This window comes from Cnephaeus nilssonii (assembly GCF_951640355.1).
Source record: "Cnephaeus nilssonii genome assembly, chromosome: 12".
In the NCBI taxonomy this organism is placed as follows: Eukaryota; Metazoa; Chordata; class Mammalia; order Chiroptera; family Vespertilionidae; genus Cnephaeus; species Cnephaeus nilssonii.
Window position 1 is genome coordinate 79,362,475 of NC_137083.1, and position 22,572 is coordinate 79,385,046.

The 22,572-nt window shown below is 58.3% G+C and overlaps 1 protein-coding gene across 5 annotated transcripts in view; it reads left to right on the forward strand.

The window, feature by feature from the left end:
* DPP6 (dipeptidyl peptidase like 6) overlaps window positions 1–22,572 on the forward strand; it is a gene marked incomplete at its 5' end in the record, with an annotated part of 648,278 nt that overhangs the window by 520,448 nt on the left and 105,258 nt on the right. For 4 of the 5 annotated variants that reach the window (XM_079786477.1, XM_079786476.1, XM_079786475.1 and 1 more), the window contains one exon: window positions 13,527–13,608. The exons of the other annotated variant lie outside the window; for it this stretch is intronic. In XM_079786477.1, the coding sequence (XP_079642603.1) occupies window positions 13,527–13,608 (82 nt within the window). The remainder of the gene's footprint in view (window positions 1–13,526; window positions 13,609–22,572) is intronic. 5 annotated transcript variants of the gene reach the window in all.

Below are 22,572 nucleotides of genomic sequence, written 5' to 3' on the forward strand. Positions count from 1 at the left end.
GTGGTCTCATGTCTGCTGGCATCATTCTGAAATGGACGGGTGGGCATCAGCTCCTTCCACTACAGAATCAGCTTTCGGGAAACTGGGTGGCATCGTGGGGTTTGGCAAACAGTGACATCAGAACAGAGACGGGTGGGGGTGGAAGACGTCTTCTGGGGACATTGTCGCCCTAACTGCACTTACTCACCAGCATTTTTCAGGCACCAACCCAAACTGTAAAAATTGTATGTCTTTGGAGTTCTGGTTGGTTATGGAGTTACAGTCTGCGTCTGTGAAAATAATAATCTGAGACGTAGACTCCTCACGCGACAGGAGTGAGGACCGAAGCCCTGAATTCGAGCACCAGTCTGCTGCCGACTTTGGGCGATGACAGTGAGAGATGCTGTACGTCTACAAACCTTCGTTTCCACATTTTCCAAAGATGATCATCATGCCCACCCTATAGGCACATTATAAAAATTCAGTGGAACGATGTATGCAAAAGGCACAGCAGAGTCCTGTTCCGAGTGAGCAGATGCTAATGCTGTCTTTAGTGGGGAGTGCGTGTCCGAGGCATGGGGGTGGCTGCAGAAGTAAGTCCCATCGCAGTCACTTCCCAGGCAGCTCACACCTTCCTGTTACCGGAAAGGAATGACAGACTATGTCATGAAATCCCCTTTAATAACGTTTCAAAGCTACGGTCATTCCCTGACACTCAGGTAATGACTTGTGATTTGTCATTTCTCTTAAAGAGACGTCTGTAGTTTCAACTATCCCCAGTTCTCATGGTCAATATTTTTATCTCATCTCGATCTCACCTGCTGCAGTTCATTGTCAGGCTTTCTTGTTTTGCCTCCAATGGGAGCAGAAAAGACAATATAAACCAACAAATAATTATTGAAATGCCGTACTTAATAGCAAAAGCAATGGCTGCTATTCCTCGGAAGTTCAAAATCTTGTTGAAAAGAAGACACAGGCCTGGCTAGTGCAGCTCAGTGGTCAGAGTGTCGGCCCACACACCAAAGGGTCACAGGATCGACTCCTGGTCGAGGGCACGTACCTGGGTTACAGGTTCAATCCCCAGACACGTGCTGGAGGCAACCAAATGATGTGTCTCTCTCACATCAGTATTTCTTTCTCTCTCTCTTTCTCTCTTTCTGTCTCTCCCTCCCTTCCTCTCTTCCACTCTCTCTAAAAAGCAATAGAAAAATATATCCTCGAGTGAGAATTAACAAACAAACAAAAAGAAATAACACCAACTTAGGCATGATTCTGTGCCCCAAATGAGTGTTTTAAGCACTGAGCACCGAAGAAGGGGGCTGTGGGCCAGGGATGCCATGAAGGAGCTCATGAAGGAGATCTGGCTTGCACGGAGCCTTGGAGTTTTCTGTTTGTTTTTGAATAGATGGTGAGAGAGGAGACCTTCTAGGTGGAGTAAAGCAGTGGACAGGCTTGGCCTCTGCCATGAGCCAGCGCCTCCCTGGAATTAAGGGGGTGTCGGCCTGGCCTCTGAGGGCTGAGACAGGTGGGTGAGCCTGCACCCCCGGTCAATGGGCCTTTTCGGTAGGAACATGCTGCACACTGGGAGGTGGAAATGGCAGCTGCGGTTCGTTCATGCTCGTGGGTGGAGAAGGCGGAAGGAAAGGGGGCTTATGCGCGATTCAATTAGGAGGCCTGGTGGGAGCAGTGGGGCATGGGGGCACGGGCGCTCAGCCAGGGGGGGGGAACCACACTAACTGTGATCCTGGGTAGCTGGTGTTCTCTTGGAAAATGAAGACAGATTTCCAGTGTTCATAGCCATGTCCCTCTAATTAAATCTCGGGCGCCTGTGCCCGTGTGAGCTGAGCCTGCTGCATGAGCGAGTCCAAGGAGCGTGTTCCGGGGTGTTCCGGGGGGCAGCGATGGGAATTCGCAGGCCCTGGCAGGCCTCTGGCTCAGCGCGCTTCCTTCCCAGCCTCCTCTTGTGCAGAATCCCCAGGGACGCTGCGCCCGCCTTCCGCACAGACCCCACAGAGCAGGCAGCCTGCCAGAGGCCGCATGAGCATGATTTTTTGTAAACCCCGGGGAAGTGCCAGTGTGAAGCCACTATGTAGAAGAAAGAGATGTTCTTTTTTATCATTCTTTTTATTTTTTATTGATTAAAGTATTACATGTGTACATATCTTCCCATTGCCCTCCCACTCCCATACATGCCCTCACCCCCCAGTGTTTTGCATACATTGGTTATGCTTATATGCATGCATACAAGTCCTTCGGTTGATCTCTTATCTCCCCCACCCCTCCCCAACCTTCCCGCTGTAATTTGACAGTCTGTTTGATGCTTTACTGCCTCTGTATCTATCTTTTTGTTCATCAGGTTATAATGTTCTTTATTATCCATAAATGAGTGAGATCATGTGGTATTTTTCTTTCATTGACTGGAGATGTTCTTAAATGGCTCTCAACGTGACTCCTCCAGGGCATAGGGGTACTGGGGGAGGGAGGAGCCTGCTGTTAGGGGCGGGTATGGGTCTCAGCACCCTGGACAGCTCCTGGGTCAGCCTGTGGGGCCTGTCTTCCCTGTTTCTGCCTCTCCCTCCTCCCTTCTCTGCCATCCCCTCCCTCTCTCCCCACTCCCTCTTAGCTAGAGAGCATGGACTTCAGCAGCAAACAGATCTGGGAATAGGGTCCCAGTCGGCCTTGTGCCTCGACCTCGTGCTTGTGTCATCTCCGAGACATTACCGAGCTTGTGGAATAACAGGCTGCCTCCGGGTCTGTGGGCGGCTACAGGGACACTGCGGGTGGTGAGCTGCTGCGTGGAGGGCCTGCTCTGGTGTGTGGAAGCACCCCAGGCTCCACTCACGGCCAAACTGAATTCATCACCCCTCACCACACTGTCCGTGCATTTCAACAGAGAAAAAATTTCAGCCTCAGTGTCAACGCTGATGGGTCTGATGGCTTCCTGAGCTCTGAGTCTAAACCGAGGCCCGCGCTGTGCCTGGGCTGTGGGAAAGGCTGCGATCGTGGGTGTCCTCTGCAGCGAGGGGGAGGAAGAGAAGGTGGCACCCGTCCACGCCGGTCCTGCTTCCCTGAGCCACACCAGCCAGGTGTCCGTCCAAGCAGCACCTGCTCCTGGGCGTCCGTCACTCTTCACTCACTCCATCTTCTCCCCCCTCCCCCTCCATGCACACCAGCAACTCCCTGCTCCTGCATCTGGTACCCAACCTTCTGAGCCTTCACCTCTGAATGTCAATGCCCCACTACAGCCCCCCTCCCACCCCTGGCTCCTAGGGAAGCACACTCCTCATGTCACTCTCGTTTATCCTTGCACTAAATTGCTAGTGACCGTGTAGTCCATGCACGGAATGTTTAGGCACGTTTTCAGTTTGCATTTGCTGTGTGACATGCATTCCTCCCCCTCATTCAGGGTCAGAGCCAGGGGTTTGGCTGGGGGGCTGGACTGTGTCTCATTCAGGGTCAGAGCCAGGGGTTTGGCTGGGGGGCTGGACTGTGTCCGGAACCCACGGCCTTGCACAGGGCGGCCTGACTGCACAAGCCTGCGGGAGGGGCTGCGCCTTGGTCTTGCTTGGCTTCCGTGGGAAGGTCCCACACAATAGGGCTCGCCCATCAGCGGGAGAAGCGCCATCGGCCTCGTGCAGGGAGCTGCTCCACCGTTCCTCCCGCAAGGCCTCCTGCGCACCTGCAAGGTCTTCACACACACAGCCCGTTTGAGAACGAGGTGAAACATGAAGAACACATCGTTTCATCAGGCTCCTAGCTGACCCCCTTGAATTGTCTGCAGCCAGGAGATTCCCCACAGGTGTCGGCTGGTAGTTGGAGGAAATGGATTAAGTAGCGAACAATGTTGACTATAAGGAGATGCCGGCCTGGACTCCACCCGGATCAACCGCCAGAGTGGATGGGGTCAGCGGGGTGTAACCTACTCTGAATATTTCGCTTGCCTCTGGGGCCGACGGGCCCCACCCGCCTCCGCTCGTCAGCACTGACGCCAGGATTGCAGTTGCGGCTGGAAATAAGCGTCCTGCCTGCACGCAGCGAGGAGTGTTTCCCCTGAACACAGGCCCAGAGCAGTGCCGGCAGGTGTGGTCACGGAGGGTCATTTAAGGATCTCCAGCAGCTCTACCGTGCGGAGTCTATCCCAGGGGGCCCTGCGGAGCCTGCTCCTTTGTCACCGATCCCCCTGAAGGACAGGCAGGGGGGCTGGGTTTGTCCTGGAGTTGGGTGGCCCAGGCTGGCGTTGGACTTGGGCTCCACCTAGTGGGCTCGGTGGTGGAGTCGCCTCTTCTATTTGTGCATTTGGGGCCTCTGTGCTGTGTGGTCTTGCAAGTCACACAAAATTAGTGGCATGTTCGCTGAGCCCTTTCCTCGGGCCTGAGGGTCAGTCCCCCGAGGAGGACCTGCCTGCATCCCTGAGGTCTGCTCTCGCCTGTCCACAGGCCTTTCCTGGGGAGATGCCGGGTGCGTGGGCCAACGCCCGGGGTAGCTGAGCCGGCCCGACGTTTGCAGCCTGGGCTGTGCCTCTGCTCCTGCTGCAAGAAGTGAGCATCAGCGCGTGCCGGGGCTCCAGGTGCAAGGCCGCGTGAGCCTTCCCGTCTGCTCGTTTTGTTTTCACTTCCTCTTTCTCTCCTGTGCTCCCTGCGGCCTGCAGAGGGCTGGGCAGGAGCCCCGGCCTGATTTGCCTTGGTGACGTTGGCTTCGATGGAACATCAAGCGTAGCCTTGACCGGGAGAGCAGCTGAGGATTTAGACAGGAGGGCGGGAGGCTGTGGAGAGACCAGCCCCCATGGGTGGCATGTGTGCGATGACAGGTCATTACCACCCCAGAAGCACCGCTACAGCCCGGACAGAAACCACTGCCATCCCCCAAGCATCCCACTGTGCCCCTCCTCCACCCGGGGCTGTCCCTGCCACCAGTGACTGTCCACCCTGCAGTTCTGCCTTTTCTAGAATCTTCTGAACACAGCCACACTTCTGCAGTCTTGTGCGGCCGGCTTCTTAGCATAACTGCTCTCCACGTTCACTCTTGTGCGCAGGTGCCCGTGCTCATTCTTATCACTGAGGAGGGTCCGCCGCATGGCTGCACCCTGATTCCGTTAGCATCGGCATTTGGCTTGGAGTGGCTTCCAGCTCGGGGCCACGGGAGGAGAGTGCTGGGAGTGTTTACACACGAAGTTCACGCTGACGCGTCTTCATTTTCTCGGGTAAAACGCCTAGAGGTGGAATTGCTGGTCGTACAGAAAATGGGTGTTTAACTAGATCAACTGCAAGATTGTTCTCCAACGTGATATGTAGTCCCCTTTGAAAAAGCGCTACCTCGTGGGGCTCAGGCTTTTACCCCCGACGCCCGTCCACCCTGAGGGTGGTGGCGTGGCCCAGGCAGGGGCCGATCCCTGGCCTCCTCTCCCCGCCCCAGGTGGACATGCTACCTGGCCTGACTGCTCTCTCATCCCCAAACTCCTCCCTTCGGAGCACCGCTCAAATGGCGGGCCTGCTGAGGAAGCGGGGTCAGCTGAGTGGGGGCAGGGCGGAGGTGGCGAGGCTGCGCGGGGCCTGGGCAGAAGCCCGGGCGGTTAAGAGGGCTCTGGCCCTGGGATTGGTCCTGCTTCTGGGGCAGATTCCGGGGGGGTGGGGAGGAGAAGGATTTCTTTTTGAGAATCTCACCTCCAGGAAAGGGCTGGATCCAAAAATGTGCGCATCCAGGGACTTGGTCCTGCATAGGGTCTGCTGCTTCAAGGCCAGCAGAGAACCCGGAGCCTTCCCCACCCGGCCACGGTCTGGTGTCCACGCACTGAGCAGGCTCCTGGCCAGGCTCGGCCCCTCTGCAGGGAGGGTGCAGTCAGCTTCCCACCCCCCCACCCCAGTTTTATCTGAGCTGGACACCAGCGCCCCAGGGAGAGGTGGCCAGCTGGCCCTCCAGAAGCGGCAGCGTGCAGCGTATGCCCGCCCACTGCAGGCTTGGCCAGCACTGGCGTGTTCCGCAGCCACTAAAGGTGGACAGTACAGTGGACAACAGTGAGCGGGCGCGGGGTTCAGTGCACTGGACGCAGGACACAGGTGCTGGGATGGGGCTCTCGGCTCCAGGTCTCAGCTCCCTCACGGACCAGCCGGAGCGACCGCTGCGGGCCGAGGGCCCAGAGGCAGGAGGAGCCACGCCCAGCAAGGGCTCTGTCTGCCGCCGAAGGTCATGCCTGGCGGGAGCGCTGCCCTTTCTACCCGCAACCGGGTGACCCAGGTGCAGCTCTGGGGGGCTGGAGCCAGGGCGGCGGAGGGTCACTTCCTTCAACGCCACGTGTGGACGCCGTTCCCAGCCACTGACGCAAGGCCACGCTCGCTACACCTCCGCATCTGAACGCTGGGCCCCGCACCCTGGCTGTCAGGGACACCCCACTGCGCGTCCTAAACGCTCGGAGCGGCTCTGGTTGCTGACACCCCTGCTCCCCCAGGTCCCCTGCGTGTGAGATAACATTTCCTAAAGGAGAAGCCACAGCGTCCGGAGCCCAGGCTCCGCAGCAGCGAGGGAAGCGCCTGCACCAGGGAGACCCGCGACCTTGGCCACTGCCAGGGCAGTCTTTCCGTCCCCGCCGCCTGCCCGGTCAGCTTCTCCCTGGGCCTCCGCTGCGTCTCCTTCAAACACCTGCCCCCTCGCCCCGTCCGCCCAGCCCAGTCGTTGAGCCAAGCGGGACAGGAGGAGACGGCCCCCCAGCCTTGCTGTCTCCCTCCACCCTCAGTGCTCTCAGAGCCCCAGCTCAGGATCCTGCTGTGGCTGCGGGAAAGCTCCTCTCCTGTAGCCCCGCCCCTTCTCCTGTAGCCCCGCCCCTTCTCCTGTAGCCCCGCCCCTTCTGGGCACTGCGTCCCACTGGGCCTCTGCCTCCTCCCACCGCAGACAGCCCCTGGCTGCTCCTCATCCTTCCCACCCGAGGCCGGCTCAGAAGCGCCGTGTGGGTTTCTCAGGATCAGGCAGGACGGTCTTGGGGTGCGAGTCATTGAGAGGCAGACGCTGGTATTAGCTGTGCCAGTTTTCAGTCTTTGGCTTAATTTTAAAATATCTGGAGCGCTTATTAAGAAAATGCATATTTCTAGGGTCTATCCAGAATTAGGTATAATTCAGTTAGAACCTGGGGACAGGAAACACAAAATAACACTGGTTTTTACAAAGTGAACTTGCTCTGTCACAAGCAAAAGTCCAGAGGTGGACACGGGCTGGTGCCCAGAGGCAGGGACACAGGTCCGCCTGTCCCCTCCCCAGCCCAGTGGCCTCCACCACCCACTGCTTGGTGGCTGCCCCAGGTCCGGCCACCACATAGTGTCAGCTGGCCGGAGAGGTCACAGGCAGGAAGGACACACCGCCATCGAGGGCCCTGGGGGAAGCACACAGCTCTCCATCTAACCCAGCTCATGCCAGCCTCGCCCAGCCGTGAGGGAGGCTGCACCGTGGGCTTTTGCTGGTAGATCAGGGCAGAGACTCAGTGAGGGAAGTTAGAGAGGAAGAAGGGGGCGCGGAGAAGTTTGGGGGGATGCAGTGGGGAGGGGCCACTCTCCCTCTCTGCACAGTGCACAGTGGGGACCAGGAATGGCCCTTGCTAAGCAACTTCCTCAGTCACCACGGTGAGGTAGTGGCTGGACTGGTTGGGGACACACTCACCAGCGCGCTCAGCGCACGGGGCTCATTCACACACCTGTCCGCAGAGCAGAGTGCTGACAGCGCCTCATCCCCACAACCTGCCCTCCCTCAGAGCCACCCAGAGGCAGGCTTCCTCCTCCGCCCACCATGATCCCAACGACGTCCCCAAACATCTGACAACATGCGTGTCAGCATCTAGCATGTAGATAGAAGAGGTGAGAGAAAGAGGGGTACGAGAGTAGGACGGAGATAACACGGGGGCCGGGGCTGCATGAAGGGGGAGGAAGAGGTGTCCGTGGAAAGCGGAGGCATCTCAGAAGGCGGCTGTGACGCCCCACTTTCCGCAGCCACTGCGCTCATCGCGTGGGGAGAACGCTCGGGGTGGGAGTTCTCGCTTTCCCTCTGCTCTGCACTCGGAAGGGCGGCCGGCGCGTGGGCGTGTGGGCACGTGGAGAACAGAGACTGTGGCTCTCCCCGTGACACAGCCGCCGTGTCTGCACCACGTGGCACGGCGAAGATCCCTTGGTCCCAGACAGCTTACACTTGCTCCTTATTCGCCCTGTACTCACGCGGATGTACAGATTGCCCCAGAGCTTAGTGGCTTATAGTCGTGCGCATAAATCTGCAGTTCGCACGGGGCAACATGGGCCGGGTCATCTCGCCTCCCTGGGCATCCGCTGGGCAGCCTGGAGGCCAGGCCTGACCCCCCTGGTGGTCAGCTGAGACCTGGCTGGGTCTGGCTGAGACACTCTATGCAGCCTCCACCTGTGGCCGGACTCCCTAGCGATGACAGGCACGTTTCCCAGGAAACAGACAGTGCGCTTGTGCCTCAGCACCGGGGGGGGTGGGGGTCACAGAGGCCCTCCGCACTTCCTACTCAGGGGCGCCGCCAGAAAGGCTGCCCGGTTTCCAGGAAATGAGTTCCATTGAGATGAGGAACGCCAGGTTTTCAAAAAGCATTTGGGACCAGAAATAACGCAGCATTCAAGTGTGCGGGACAAGACTTGGCGGGTCTTCTCTCTGCCATTCATGTTTTGAGGACAGTGGGCCTGTTAAGTATGCATTTTTAACTAAACCGCACTCTTTGTCCTGAAGTTCGGGAGTGGGCCTTCTGGAAGGTCACATTCGGTGAGGATGGCCGTGTTCCTGTGTGAGGGCAGTCCTCCTCCCCCCGCTCACATGTGAGATCATGGGCCGGGTCTGTGGGGCCCGTGTTTAAATGGTCTGATTTACCACTGCCTGTCACCAAACTGTCTACCGTTTTCCCTCAAATACCCCAGCTGGCTGCTTTCGCATCCCTCCTTGGGAGAGATGCCTGAATAAAAAAGTGTGAATTGGTGATACCTGGCCTCTAAGAGACAGAAAATCAAGTGGTTTAAGCACGCATAGCCAGAACGGAAACGTGACTGCCCCCGTCTGTGACGACGCTGGCAAGTGACAGCAAGTGGGGCCTGGGGACCCGTGAGCAGTGAAACCGGTGAGCAGTGAAACCGGTCATTGAACGGAGAGGCCCTCGGGTCGAGCACCATCCTTTCATTCGGTGTTTCTCCCACTGAAACGTCAGCAGGCTGCCGGCTGCCCGTGGTTCCGTTCATTGCCGAACATCGAAAACTTGAGGAGACATTGTTAGTTAAGAAGCTCAACTTATTCTAAGACTTGACCGAGCTACTTAGAGAGAAATCCACACACAATAGACGTCTCATTCGCAAGCATTGGAGAGAACAGGGCGTGGACACACTGCTTCCTCCGTGGAACGGGTGAGACACGCGGCCGAGGGGCCGGTGCGACAGAGGGCCGGACCCCACGCCTGTTCGCGCTCCTCCTCCACCGGGCTGGTCACTGGCACCACTCTCTCTTCTCCACCGGGAAGAAGCTTCCCGCACTGGGGAGTCTTCAGGCTGATGAATTCGCGGTGTCAGGTGAAATGGACAGGAAGTAAACAAAGGCACTCGTGGAAGTGCAGGAGACTGGCCTCCAGGCACCAGCTCGGGGGCCTGCGGGCACAGCCAGGGACTGACTCCCTCGGCCATCCTACTGCAGATGGCCTGGTTTCTGAATCAAGGTGCTTTAGACGACAGACCATCTAATTTTGGAGAAAACATGAACACATGAATTGTATACCTGGCTATTCTCCCTCCCTGGCCCTGGCATCATTAGCAGTAGTGACATCAGAGCAGTGACCATTCTGGACTCATGCCAGGGCCCAGGTGCTGGCTGGGCTGTTACATTCATCTCCTCGTTTAAACCTCCGTAATATGCCCGGCAGGTGTGGCTCAGTGGTTGAGCAGCGACCTATGAACCAGGAGGTCATGGTTCAATTCCCAGTCAGGGCACATGCCTGGGTTGTGGGCTCGATCCCCAGTAGGGGGTGTGCAGGAAGCAACCAATCAATGATTCTCTCTCATCATTGACATTTCTATCCTTCTCTCCCTCCCCCTCCCTCCCTCTGAAATCAGTAAAAATGTTTTTAAAAAGATTATAACTGTGCAATTTAAGATATACTGTATATTTAAATAATAATAGAAATCTTTCAATGTTATATGAGTTTAAGGTTGTACTGACCCTGACCAACCATCCATTGGTGACTAAACTGGATCCCATATATCCATCCATCCATCCATCCATCCATCTATCCATCCATCCATCCATCCATCCATCCATTTATAGTGGACCTTGGCTCTCGAATGTCTCCATCTCAAACAATTCGCTTCTCAACCCGACAACTCTTTCATGCTGACCCCTGTGTGATCTGTCACACGTCTCTCAGGCGACAAACAAAGGAGAGAATGCGCGAGTGTGAGGTTACTGCTAAACCTCACATCGCTAACATCTCGGGAAATTGTGCTGCAAATATTTTCTTGTTTTTTGCTTTTGTTTCTGCTTGTTATTATTAAATTTTCTTTTTTTACTATACATTTCATTTCCTTTTTGTCAAATCCTCATTTATATGTCATGTCCTTTTTGTTTTTAAGGTGTTTATTTATAGACTAGAGGCCCGGTACACAAAATTCGTGCATGGAGGGGGGTTGTCCCTCAGCCCAGCCTGTACCCTCTCCAATATGGGACCCCTCAAGGGATGTCCGACTGCCCTCCCTTGCAGGCCTGGTCCTTCTCAACTGCCCTTCCTTGCAGGCTGGGTGCCTCCCAACTGCCCTCTTCTGCTGGCCATCTTGTGGTGGCCATCTTGTGTCCACATGGGGGCAGGATCTTTGACCACATGGGGGCAGCTATATTGTGTGTTGCAGTGATGATCAATCTGTATATTACTCTTTTATTAGATAGGATAGAGGCCTGGTACAGGGGTGGGGGCCAGCTGGTTTGCCCTGAAGGGTGTCCCGGATCAGGTGGGGGTTCCCTTGGGGCGTGGGGCGGCCTGAGCGAGGGGCCTGTGGTGGTTTGCAGGCCGGCTACACCCCCTGGCAACCCAAGTGGAGGCCCTGGTATCTGGAATTTATTTTCCTTCTACAATTGAAACTTTGTAGCCTGGAGCGGAGCCAAGCCTGGGGCTCCCTCTGAGGCCGGCAGCCATTTCTGTTGGGGTTATAATTGAAACTTTGTTGCCTTAAGTGGGTGGGCCCGGCCAGGGTGTGCGGAAAGCTTTGCTTCCCCTGTTGCCGGCGGCAACCCTGGCCTGCTCTCTCAAGCTCCGTTCTGCCGCCATTTGTTTGAATTTGTTTACCTTCTATAATTGAAACTTTGTGGCTTGAGTGGAGGCTTAGGCCTGGCAAGGGCAGGCGGAAAGCTTGGCTTCCTCTGTTACCTAGGAAACCTTGCTCTCTGTGGCTGTAGCCATCTTGGTTTGGGTTAATTTGCATGCTCGCTCTGATTGGATGGTGGGCGTGGCTTGTGGGCATGTCAGAGGTATGGTCAATTTGCATATTTGTCTATTATTAGGTAGGATTAAGCTGTACATTAGACATGTGCTGTATATGAGAAACATTAAAACAGGGAATCACTTGGGGGTCTGCAAGGCATTGATTCAATTTACATTATTTCTAAAGGAAAACACAATTCGGGTTTCGAACAGCCTTCCAGAATGAATCATGTTTGAGAACCGAGGTTCCACTGTATTCATTATTCAGTTAATCTGTATGAGCTTCTACAATGTGTCAGATACTCTGCTAAGACTGTGAGGTCTTTTATATTTTTATATTATCCACCATGAGGAAGATTACGAAAACACGTATTATTTGACATTGAAAATGCTAATTTTTCAAATGTTTTTAGCCTGAAAGGTTAGGAGCCAGGAAAGCAATTCTTGGCTTTTCTTTTTCCAAAGGCTGTTTTTGTCGGGGAGCTTTTCAACCCCTTGGCTCAGCCTAGGAAGAGAAATGAGTCAACTTCCATACACTAATTTACTCTGCAAAAGTCAGCATGATGTATGCTGCTTGCTTATTGCTCAAATACGCAAAGTCAGAATGTACTGCATGATTACTCTGAGACAGAGTTAAGTCCAGATCATTGTATTTGTCCTTAATCATTTTTTTTTTACCAGCCCATCTCTTCCCTGACATGATTCATATGGAGCCTGGCATGGATTCTTTAAAACAAATGAGTAAATAAAGAGAAAGAAAAATGGATTGAGAGCATGAACCAACACCAAAATAAATGAATGCATACTTTCACACACTCTCTCATTCTTCGTCTCTCCATCTCTCCCTGTCTCTCCCCGTCTCTCTCTCATACACGCATGAACACACGCCTGAGAATTTCAGTCTGCAGAGTTCAGACCGCCCCCCCCCCCACCTCATCGCTCTGCTAAAGGCTGGGCCCAGCCGGCTCTGTCACTGTCTCCCTCACTGGCTCCTGCGAGCCCAGGGCCCCACCTAGAACCAAGGGCCGGGGCGGGGCGGGGCGGGGCGGGGCAGACCCGTGTTTTTGACTCTGAAATGTATTCCATGTCCTGGCAGACTGTTAAGCACTTGCTTTTGGAATTTTCTACTGATCCAAGCCCTCACTCAACGTGCCCTTACCCACTTCACCTCCCTTCCCTTCGCGCCTGTCTCTTTGGTTCAGACAACTCCTTTAAATTCAGCATCTTCCTTTCCCAAAGACCATCCAACCACAGTCTCTGGAGATGAACAAGCACATTCATAGTTTTGTCTTCTGCTTAAGAAATATCGCGGCCACCAGGCAGGGTGCTCACCGACGGGGCCGCCTGCTCTGCAGAACGCAGAGTCTCAGGGGAAAGACGCGCCGCCTCTTCTGCACTTTGTGGACAGCGCCGTGCACTCATCCTGAGCTATTCAGCTCTTATTAAAGTGCCAGGGCGTTTTAGTTTTTCATTATGATTTTTATCTATTGTGATCTTTAAGTATATAGGCAGTATTTTGTTGGTGTGGTGTTTTGCATATAATCAATTAAGAATGAAAAAATGTGGGTGATGTTTGAAAGGAAAAAATGTTTCTCTTCTTTCAGTCTCTCTCTGTGTCTCTTTCTCTCAATCTTTTTCTCTCACTCTCCTTCAATCTCTCCATCTCAGTCTCTCTCTGTCTCTCTCATTCTCTCTCAACCTCCCCTTCTCTCTCTCTCCCTTTTGGTTCAACGCAAACCAAAGATGGAACCTGGCCTTGAAGCCGCTCGTGTTGGAAAGGCCCAGCGGCCTGGCATTATGCTTAGGAAAAAAATAACTGTCTGTCAGGAAATCCAGAGATGAAGCTATAAACTAGGCGGATTTATTGCTGCACAGCTGTGCATTTCAATTTTTAATTTTGACTCTTCTGAATATTTTTAAAAATTGATTCATAGACTCCTCTGCAGGCTCTTCCTTGGGGAAGATTTACTATTTGGGTTCAGCATGAGGACCTGAGTCCACGTCGCCCCCCTGAGGAACCCTGGCCCGGGAGGGAGGGTGGCTCGGGGGCAGAACAAATTACAGCTCTTGACTCTCCGGTCCACCACTTGGCTCTCTTCGTCTTGTTTTCCAGGGACCCTCAGCGTCTAGACCCCCCGGAGGTGAGCGACGCGAAGCTGCAGTATGCGGGCTGGGGCCCGAAAGGCCAGCAGCTGGTAAGCAAGCGCGTTCGCGGCCGTGTTCTCCTCGGATGAAGCTGACGCTCTGTAGTCTGAACGTATCCCACCCGCTGGTGTGCGTGCGTGAATGGCATCGTGGATAAGTACGCAGGGTTTCCGCACATGTAGAACGTCGATTTCTTTCCCGATAGAGAATTCTCTTAAAACCGGAATTGGCCCTGGCCATGGTCTCAGGGTTAGAGTGTCAGCCCACGAACCAAAGGGTCTCAGGTTCGATTACTAGTCAAGGGCACGTACGTGGGTTTCAGGTTCGCTCCCTGGCCCCGGTCAGAGTGCATGTGGGAGGCAACCAATCAACGTGTCTCTCTCACATCAGTGTTTCTCTCTGTGTATCTCTTCCCACTCTCCTTCCCTCCCTTCCACTCTCTAAAAATCAATGAAAAAAATGTCCCCGGGTGAGGAATGAAAAAACAGCCCTGGGACCATGTTTGCTTTGGTTTCCACGTACACAGTCCTGGCCCTGGTCCCCGGCCTGTGGGCGTGGCTACAATGCGCCTGGGGGATAAAGCTCAGGGGGAGGCTGCCATGGAGCAGCCTCACGCCTCGCTCTGGCGCTGCGGTGGGAACGCTGGCTCCTTTCTCTGGAGGGTTCGATGAAGAAGGTAGAACTGTGGTCACGGTGGGGCTCGGCCCCCCAGCCCTGGAGCAGCATCTGGTGCAGGACCCCACGGCTGGTGCACCTCTAGGCTCTGCATCCAACGAGGCCTGGTGAGCGGCTCTGAGCGAGGCGTGGGGGCACTGGGGTTCTGGTCCAGGCTGTCCACTGACTTCCCGGCGGGCCAGCTCCGCCGCCATTGGGCGCTGTCAGCCCCCGAGCGCTGAGGGCAAGATGGGTAAGAGGGCCTCCCAGGTCTGCTCCCACTCCCGCTCACCTGGTCTAAGCCCTTTATTTCCAGAGATCGTACTGCGCCTCCCCTGGCAGAAAGTCCCCCAGTTTGAAGGTCACGAGTCTCGGTTGTTGCCTTCCAGTCGCCATCTCCTTCTGCATCTTGAAGCTGACTGCTCAAGCTGCACTCAAAGACCCTTTTCCTAAAACGGCACTGGAACGGGCCTTGAGGTGAGCGGAGTGAGCGCGCACGGAGGTCCCGGAGGGAGCAGGCGTGTTTCCCACAGGCCATCCCTTCTCCTGGTTGCGTGTTCATTCCACCGCCTCGAATTGATTAAAGAAACAGGAGTATGTGGGTCACAACTATCTGAGCTGTCACTGAAGTGTCCCTGATGCTAAAAGCTTGGGAACCAGGTTTGGAAAAGCAGTTATCTGAGCGACATGGAAGTGTGACGGGGGCCGGGAACCGTTGGGGCTGATGCCAATCCATCACTCGGTCACGGCGAGGAGACAAGTCCGTCTTTCCCCGAACGCTCCAGCTACGGGGAACCAAGCGCAGTGTCACAGGCGACGGTGGACATGAAGTAATGAGACGGAGGCCGGCAGCCAGGATCTGGCACACGCTCAGGGGTCCCCGTCCAGCGTGAGGAGGCTCAGCACCAACCATGCTAATGTGCTCGGGAATGTCTGAGTTTTTACACTTTTGGGGGCGTTGCATTTTTTGTCGTGCCGCTCTTGTACCGAGTGGAGTAGACGCTGAAACTCGCCGCCAGGAGCGCGTCCCGTGCGGAGGCGGCAGCAAACGTGTCCTGTGAGGGCGGGTGGCTTTCAGGCTGCCGGGCCACTCCCGCCCTGTGCACGACTCCGCTTCGCTGCCGAGGGGAGAAAGCAGTGGTGGACGGGGCAGACACACACGGAACGCGTGTTCCAATAAAACTTGGTTTACGAAGACAGGTGTTCGGGCAGCGGCTGTGGTTTGCTGAGCCCTTGACCATCTTGGCTGGGAAAGCTGACCCCAGGACCAGCTCCCCGCAGACAGGCCTCCAGCCAGCTCCCCACCGACAGGCCCCGGACAGCTCCCCGCAGACAGGCCCCGGACAGCTCCCCACAGACAGGCCTCCAGCCAGCTCCCCACAGACAGACCCTGGACAGCTCCCCACAGACAGGCCCCGGACAGCTCCCCCACCCACAGGCCCTGGACAGCTCCCCACAGACAGGCCCCCGGACAGCTCCCCACAGACAGGCCCCCCGGACAGCACCCCACAGACAGGCCCCGAACAGCTCCCCACAGACAGGCCCCGGACAGCTCCCCACAGACAGGCCCCCAGACAGCTCCCCACAGACAGGCCCCGGACAGCTCCCCACAGACAGGCCCCCAGACAGCTCCCCACAGACAGACCCCCGACAGCTCCCCACAGACAGACCCCCGACAGCTCCCCACAGACAGGCCCCGGATAGTACCCCACAGACAGGCCCCGGACAGCTCCCCACAGACAGTCCCCCGGACAGCTCCCCACAGACAGGCCCCGGACAGCTCCCCACAGACCCCGGACAGCTCCCCACAGACAGGCCCCGGACAGCTTCCCACAGACAGTCCCCGGACAGCTCCCCACAGACAGGCCCCGGACAGCTCCCCACAGACAGGCCCACTGACAGCTCCCCACAGACAGACCCCCGACAGCTCCCCACAGACAGGCCCCGGACAGCTCCCCACAGACAGGCCCCGGACACCTCCCCACAGACAGACCCCGGACAGCTCCCCACAGACAGACCCCCAGCCAGCTCCCCACAGACAGACCCCGGACAGCTCCCCACATACAGGCCCCGGACAGCTCCCCACAGACAGACCCCGGATAGCACCCCACAGACAGGCCCCGGACAGCTCCCCACAGACAGGCCCTGGACAGCTCCCCACAGACAGGCCCCGGACAGCTCCCCACAGACAGGCCCCGGACAGCTTCCCACAGACAGTCCCCGGACAGCTCCCCACAGACAGGCCCCGGACAGCTCCCCACAGACAGACCCCGGACAGCTCCCCACATACAGTCCCCCGGACAGCTCCCCACAGACAGGCCCCCAGCCAGCTCCCCACAGACCCCGGACAGCTCCCCACATACAGGCCCACTGACAGCTCCCCACAGACAGACCCCCGACAGCTCCCCGGACAGCTCCCCACAGACAGGCCCCCAGACAGCTCCCCTCAGACAGACCCCCGACAGCTCCCCACAGACAGGCCCCGGACAGCTCCCCACAGACAGGCCCCGGATAGTACCCCACAGACAGGCCCCGGACAGCTCCCCACAGACAGTCCCCGGATAGCACCCCACAGACAGGCCCCGGACAGCTCCCCACAGACAGGCCCCGGGCAGCTCCCCACAGACAGTCCCCCGGACAGCTCCCCACAGACAGGCCCCGGATAGTACCCCACAGACAGGCCCCGGACAGCTCCCCACAGACAGTCCCCCGGACAGCTCCCCACAGACAGGCCCCGGACAGCTCCCCACAGACCCCGGACAGCTCCCCACATACAGGCCCCGGACAGCTCCCCACAGACAGACCCCGGATAGCACCCCACAGACAGGCCCCGGACAGCTCCCCACAGACAGGCCCCGGGCAGCTCCCCACAGACAGACCCCGGACAGGACCCCACAGACAGGCCCCGGACAGCTCCCCACAGACAGGCCCCGGACAGCTCCCCACAGACAGTCCCCCGGACAGCTCCCCACAGACAGTCCCCCGGACAGCTCCCCACAGACAGGCCCCCAGCCAGCTCCCCACAGACCCCGGACAGCTCCCCACATACAGGCCCCGGACAGCTCCCCACAGACAGACCCCGGATAGCACCCCACAGACAGGCCCCGGACAGCTCCCCACAGACAGGCCCCGGGCAGCTCCCCACAGACAGACCCCGGACAGGACCCCACAGACAGGCCCCGGACAGCTCCCCACAGACAGGCCCCGGACAGCTCCCCACAGACAGTCCCCCGGACACCTCCCCACAGACAAGCCCCGGACAGCTCCCCACAGACAGGCCTCCAGCCAGCTCCCCACAGACAGGCCTCCAGCCAGCTCCCCACAGACAGGCCTCCAGCCAGCTCCCCACAGACAGGCCCTGGACAGCTCCCCACAGACAGGCCCCGGACAGGACCCCACAGACAGGCCCCGGACAGCTCCCCACAGACAGGCCCCGGACAGCTCCCCACAGACAGGCCCCGGACAGCTCCCCACAGACAGGCCCTGGACAGCTCCCCACAGACAGGCCCCGGACAGCTCCCCACAGACAGGCCCCTGACAGTACCCCACAGACAGTCCCCCGGACACCTCCCCACAGACAGGCCCCGGACAGCTCCCCACAGACAGGACCCGGACAGCTCCCCACAGACAGGCCTCCAGCCAGCTCCCCACAGACAGGACCCGGACAGCTCCCCACAGACAGGCCCTGGGTAGCTCCCCACAGACAGACCCCGGACAGCTCCCCACAGACAGGCCCCCGGACAGCTCCCCACAGACAGGCCCCGGACAGCTCCCCACAGACAGTCCCCCGGACACCTCCCCACAGACAGACCCCCGACAGCTCCCCACAGACAGGCCTCCAGCCAGCTCCCCACAGACAGGCCTCCAGCCAGCTCCCCACAGACAGGCCCCGGACAGCTCCCCACAGACAGGCCCCGGACAGCTCCCCACAGACAGGCCTCCAGCCAGCTCCCCACAGACAGGCCCCGGACAGCTCCCCACAGACAGGCCTCCAACCAGCTCCCCACAGACAGGCCCCTGGACAGCACCCCACAGACAGGCCCCGGACAGCTCCCCACAGACAGGCCCCGGACAGCTCCCCACAGACAGGCCTCCAACCAGCTCCCCACAGACAGGCCCCTGGACAGCACCCCACAGACAGGCCCCGGACAGCTTCCCACAGACAGACCCCGGACACCTCCCCACAGACAGGCCCCGGACAGCTCCCCACAGACAGGCCTCCAGCCAGCTCCCCACAGACAGGCCTCTAGCCAGCTCCCCACAGACAGGCCCCTGGACAGCACCCCACAGACAGGCCCCGGACAGCTCCCCACAGACAGACCCCGGACAGCTCCCCACAGACAGGCCCCTGGACAGCACCCCACAGACAGGCCCCGGACAGCTCCCCACAGACAGACCCCGGACAGCTCCCCACAGACAGGCCCCTGGACAGCACCCCACAGACAGGCCCCGGACAGCTCCCCACAGACAGGCCCCGGACAGCTCCCCACAGACAGGCCTCCAGCCAGCTCCCCACAGACAGGCCTCCAACCAGCTCCCCACAGACAGGCCCCTGGACAGCACCCCACAGACAGGCCCCGGACAGCTCCCCACAGACAGACCCCGGACAGCTCCCCACAGACAGGCCCCGGACAGCTCCCCACAGACAGGCCCCGGACAGCTCCCCACAGACAGGCCCCGGACAGCTCCCCACAGACAGGCCTCCAACCAGCTCCCCACAGACAGGCCCCGGACAGCTCCCCACAGACAGGCCCCTAGCCAACTCCCCACAGACAGGCCCCGGACAGCTCCCCACAGACAGACCCCGGACAGCTCCCCACAGACAGGCCCTGGACAGCTCCCCACAGACAGGCCCCGGACAGCTCCCCACAGACAGGCTCCTGGTGCTCCTTCTCCCGGGATAGAAACCCACAACCTGCAAGCAGGCCTCGCACACTAACAGGTTCCTCGTTGCCCCTTTGCCCTAAGAGGTAACTACCTCCCAAGGAAATGGACCTCGTTATAGCGAGGCCCCCTGGCCTGAGGACGTCCCCCGGAGCAGAGAGAGCTGCATGCAAGTCCGTCCCAGGCTCCACGCACTGACCCTCCAAGTGCCGAGTGACTTCCGTGATGCCTAGGGCTCGGACCCATCACCACAGGAGGAAGGCGCCGGCACCGGGAGGGTCAAAGGCAGCTGCTCCCGGCCGCAGCGTGGCCTCTGAGCAGTGGCTCTGAGTTCAGAGCAGACTCTGTTCGGCCTTCAGATCACACCCTGGTCGGCGGTGCTGCCCGCCGCCGTGCGCTGTTGGAGGGGAGGGTGGAGGAACTTGGACCTGCGGAGCCTTGTCCCCCTCAACGGTGCTGGTCTGTGGTCTCAGGTGTTCAGGACGGGTCTCCAGGTTGCTTCCAGAATCAGACGTTACCTACTGAGCCTAGACTAGGAAGGTGGTTTGGCCGATTAGACAGGGTTCCGTGAGGAATACATGCGACCTGGGGAGGGGATGCCGCCCGCCCCTCCCTCTCCACCTGGAAGGAGTCAGTGTAACAGCGACTCCCTCAGAACACGGACACGGTTTCAGACCTTCTCTGTGTAGGATGTCCCCGTTTCCCTCTGCCTGAACTCTGCCGAAACGCAGAGCTTCCTCAGACACCCTCAGTTTCACCCTCAGAGACGTCCCCACCCCCCCCCCGCCCGTCCCCCGCCCACACCTGGTGTCCATCACCGCGGGGTGAGGAGGCGGGCACTGGCCGTGTGTGCTCCTTTGTTAACCAACACTTGTGCATCCTCCAATCTTGACAAAACTACACCCCAGAACTGAACCACCGCCAGGCCACAGTCTCAACGTTCACCCCGCTCCCCGGTGCTCCCCTCAGGCAGGTCCCCTCTCAGCAGAGATCCCAGCCCGGACTCCAAGGCTGGCTCCTTTGGGGACTCACCAGGTTACCTGCTGTCATCAGTGAACCTGTCCAGCCCAAGTCTACCAGGCCCCCTCCCAACCTCCCAAGTCCACCGGGCCCCTCCTATCCAGCCCCCCAAGTCCACTGGGCCCCTCCCGTCCAGCCCCCCAAGTCCACCGGGCCCCTCCCGTCCAGCCCCCCAAGTCCACCAGGCCCCTCCTATCCAGCCCCCCAAGTCCACCGGGCCCCTCCTATCCAGCCCCCCAAGTCCACCGGGCCCCTCCCGTCCAGCCCCCCAAGTCCACCGGGCCCCTCCTATCCAGCCCCCCAAGTCCACCGGGCCCCTCCCGTCCAGCCCCCCAAGTCCACCGGGCCCCTCCTATCCAGCCCCCAAGTCCACCGGGCCCCTCCTATCCAGCCCCCAAGTCCACTGGGCCCCTCCCATCCAGCCCCCCAAGTCCACCAGGCCCCTCCTGTCTAGCCCCCTAGTCCACTGGGCCCCCTCACATCCAGCTCCCCAAGTCCACTGGACTCTCTCCCAACCCCCCAAGTCCACTTGGCCCCCTCACATCCAGCCCCCCAAGTCCACTGGGCCCTCTCCCATCCAGCCCCCCAAGTTCATACCCAAACAGTCCACACCTGTGCTCTCTGGCTCCGTCATGGGCACCCTTCTCAGGGTCCTGGACTGCCCTCTCCTCTGTGGGGTGTGTCTCGGGCCTGGGATGTAACAGCTGAGGTTCTGGAAGGACTGAGTCCATCTAAGGAAACTAAACTTTACAAACCAGATTCTTATGAGCCTTTCGTCTCAGCATTGTCTCTGCCTCCTTCACAGCCCGTTTTAGAGAAGGAGGTTGCTTTTCCTTCTAGCATGCCACCCCCACCAGCATGGCACACCCACCCAGACAGGGTGCTGACCGTTTGTTAGGCGTCATGAAGGATTAAGAGAACTCATAGCTGGAGGTTTTCTGCACTCACACTGGGCCTCTTAAAAGAAAAAAGAAACGCGTTTTCTTTAAAGCACTCAGGTTTCTGCTTTAAAGAAAAAATGTTTTTAAATAGCCCGTTAATGTGAAAAATTCATGCTGCCCAAATGCCAATAATTCAGCGTGAGATTCACGATGAAAGGTTCTTCTTCAAGCTCCAAGACGCTTGGCTTGGTGGGACATAGGGCAGACGGCCACAGGTCTGAGGAGGGGGTGTCCCCTAGGCATGGCGTCGGGAAAAGGTCAGAGCCTGGGGGACCATCAGCTCTGGGGTACGGCAGAGTGCACACAGACGAGCCAGCCCTAGGGAGGGGGTGGGGTACAGGGGCAGCCGGGCGCCCGCCTGTGCTGGGAGTGGACCCCAGAAACCCGGACCAGCCCGACTTGGAACCTAGAAGCACCGTCCAGAGAGGCCACTGTACCTCCCGCCCATCGCCCGTCTCAGATCCCAAACGTGCTGGCTTGGAACCTTGAAGGAAGGAAAGGCATTTTAGTTCTGATTTCCAAGGGCCTTAAATTACAAAAGATTTGCAGTCAACAGGGCCGCCCTGAGATCTTGGCTCTGGCGCTCGCTAAGGCGCGCTCTCAGAGAGAGGAGGGGGTCACGTGAGCCTGGGGCGATGTGTGGGTTCCGTGAACTATGTAGAGACGTGGCGCAAAGCCTGGTTTAAAGAGAGTACTTGATAAACGGTGGCTCCATTGTTGCTGCATTGGGGTTATTACTTGGCTTACCCAAAATGTGGAGGAAGAGAAGAATTGTATCAAATGAGAGCCTGCATTGTCAGCGCGGACTCTGGCTGCCCCGGTGAAGCCAGGACCTGGCGCAGGGGCCGGGGCGTCCAAGGAGTCTTCTCCCGTTCGTAGGGGGCAGGGATGCTGTTCCAAAAACAAACCTTCAAGTCCTGTTCTTCTGTGCCTTCAGCCCTGGGTAGGTTTGCAAGCGTCTGTCTGTCTGGAAAAGGCCGTGCGTGGGGGACAGCAGGCTCCCCTGCTCTGCCGCGCCCCCTCCCCGCCCCCCCCCCCACCCCTGCAAACCACCCCTTGGACAGAGAATATGCTTCTTATAAACGCCAGGCATTCCATCCCAGAACTTATTCATCTTCTAACGGGAAGCATGTGCCCTTCGACCTCTACCTCCCGTCCCCTCCCCGAGCCCCGTGACCACATCCCACCCCCTTCCTGCCAGTTTGGCCCTTAGATCCCACACAGAAGGGGCACCGCAGGACTTGCCTTCCGCTGTCTGCCTTAGGAAATGGTGACTATGCAGCAGATGGGGAGTTAGCTGAGCTCTGTGCTCACCACTGGGTAACGCCTAGACTTACTCACTGCTGTGGTTACATCTCACTGAAGCTGGGGGACTTTGAAAGAGCTCATGGCCCCTTGCTTCCTCCTCCCAGCCCCTGGCCCGTAGCTGGCCAGTGGCTCCCGCCCCTTCCCGAAAGCCAGCAGGGAGCGGAGCTGCCGCCCCCGTCACCGTCACGCGTCCCCAAGGGCACTGCC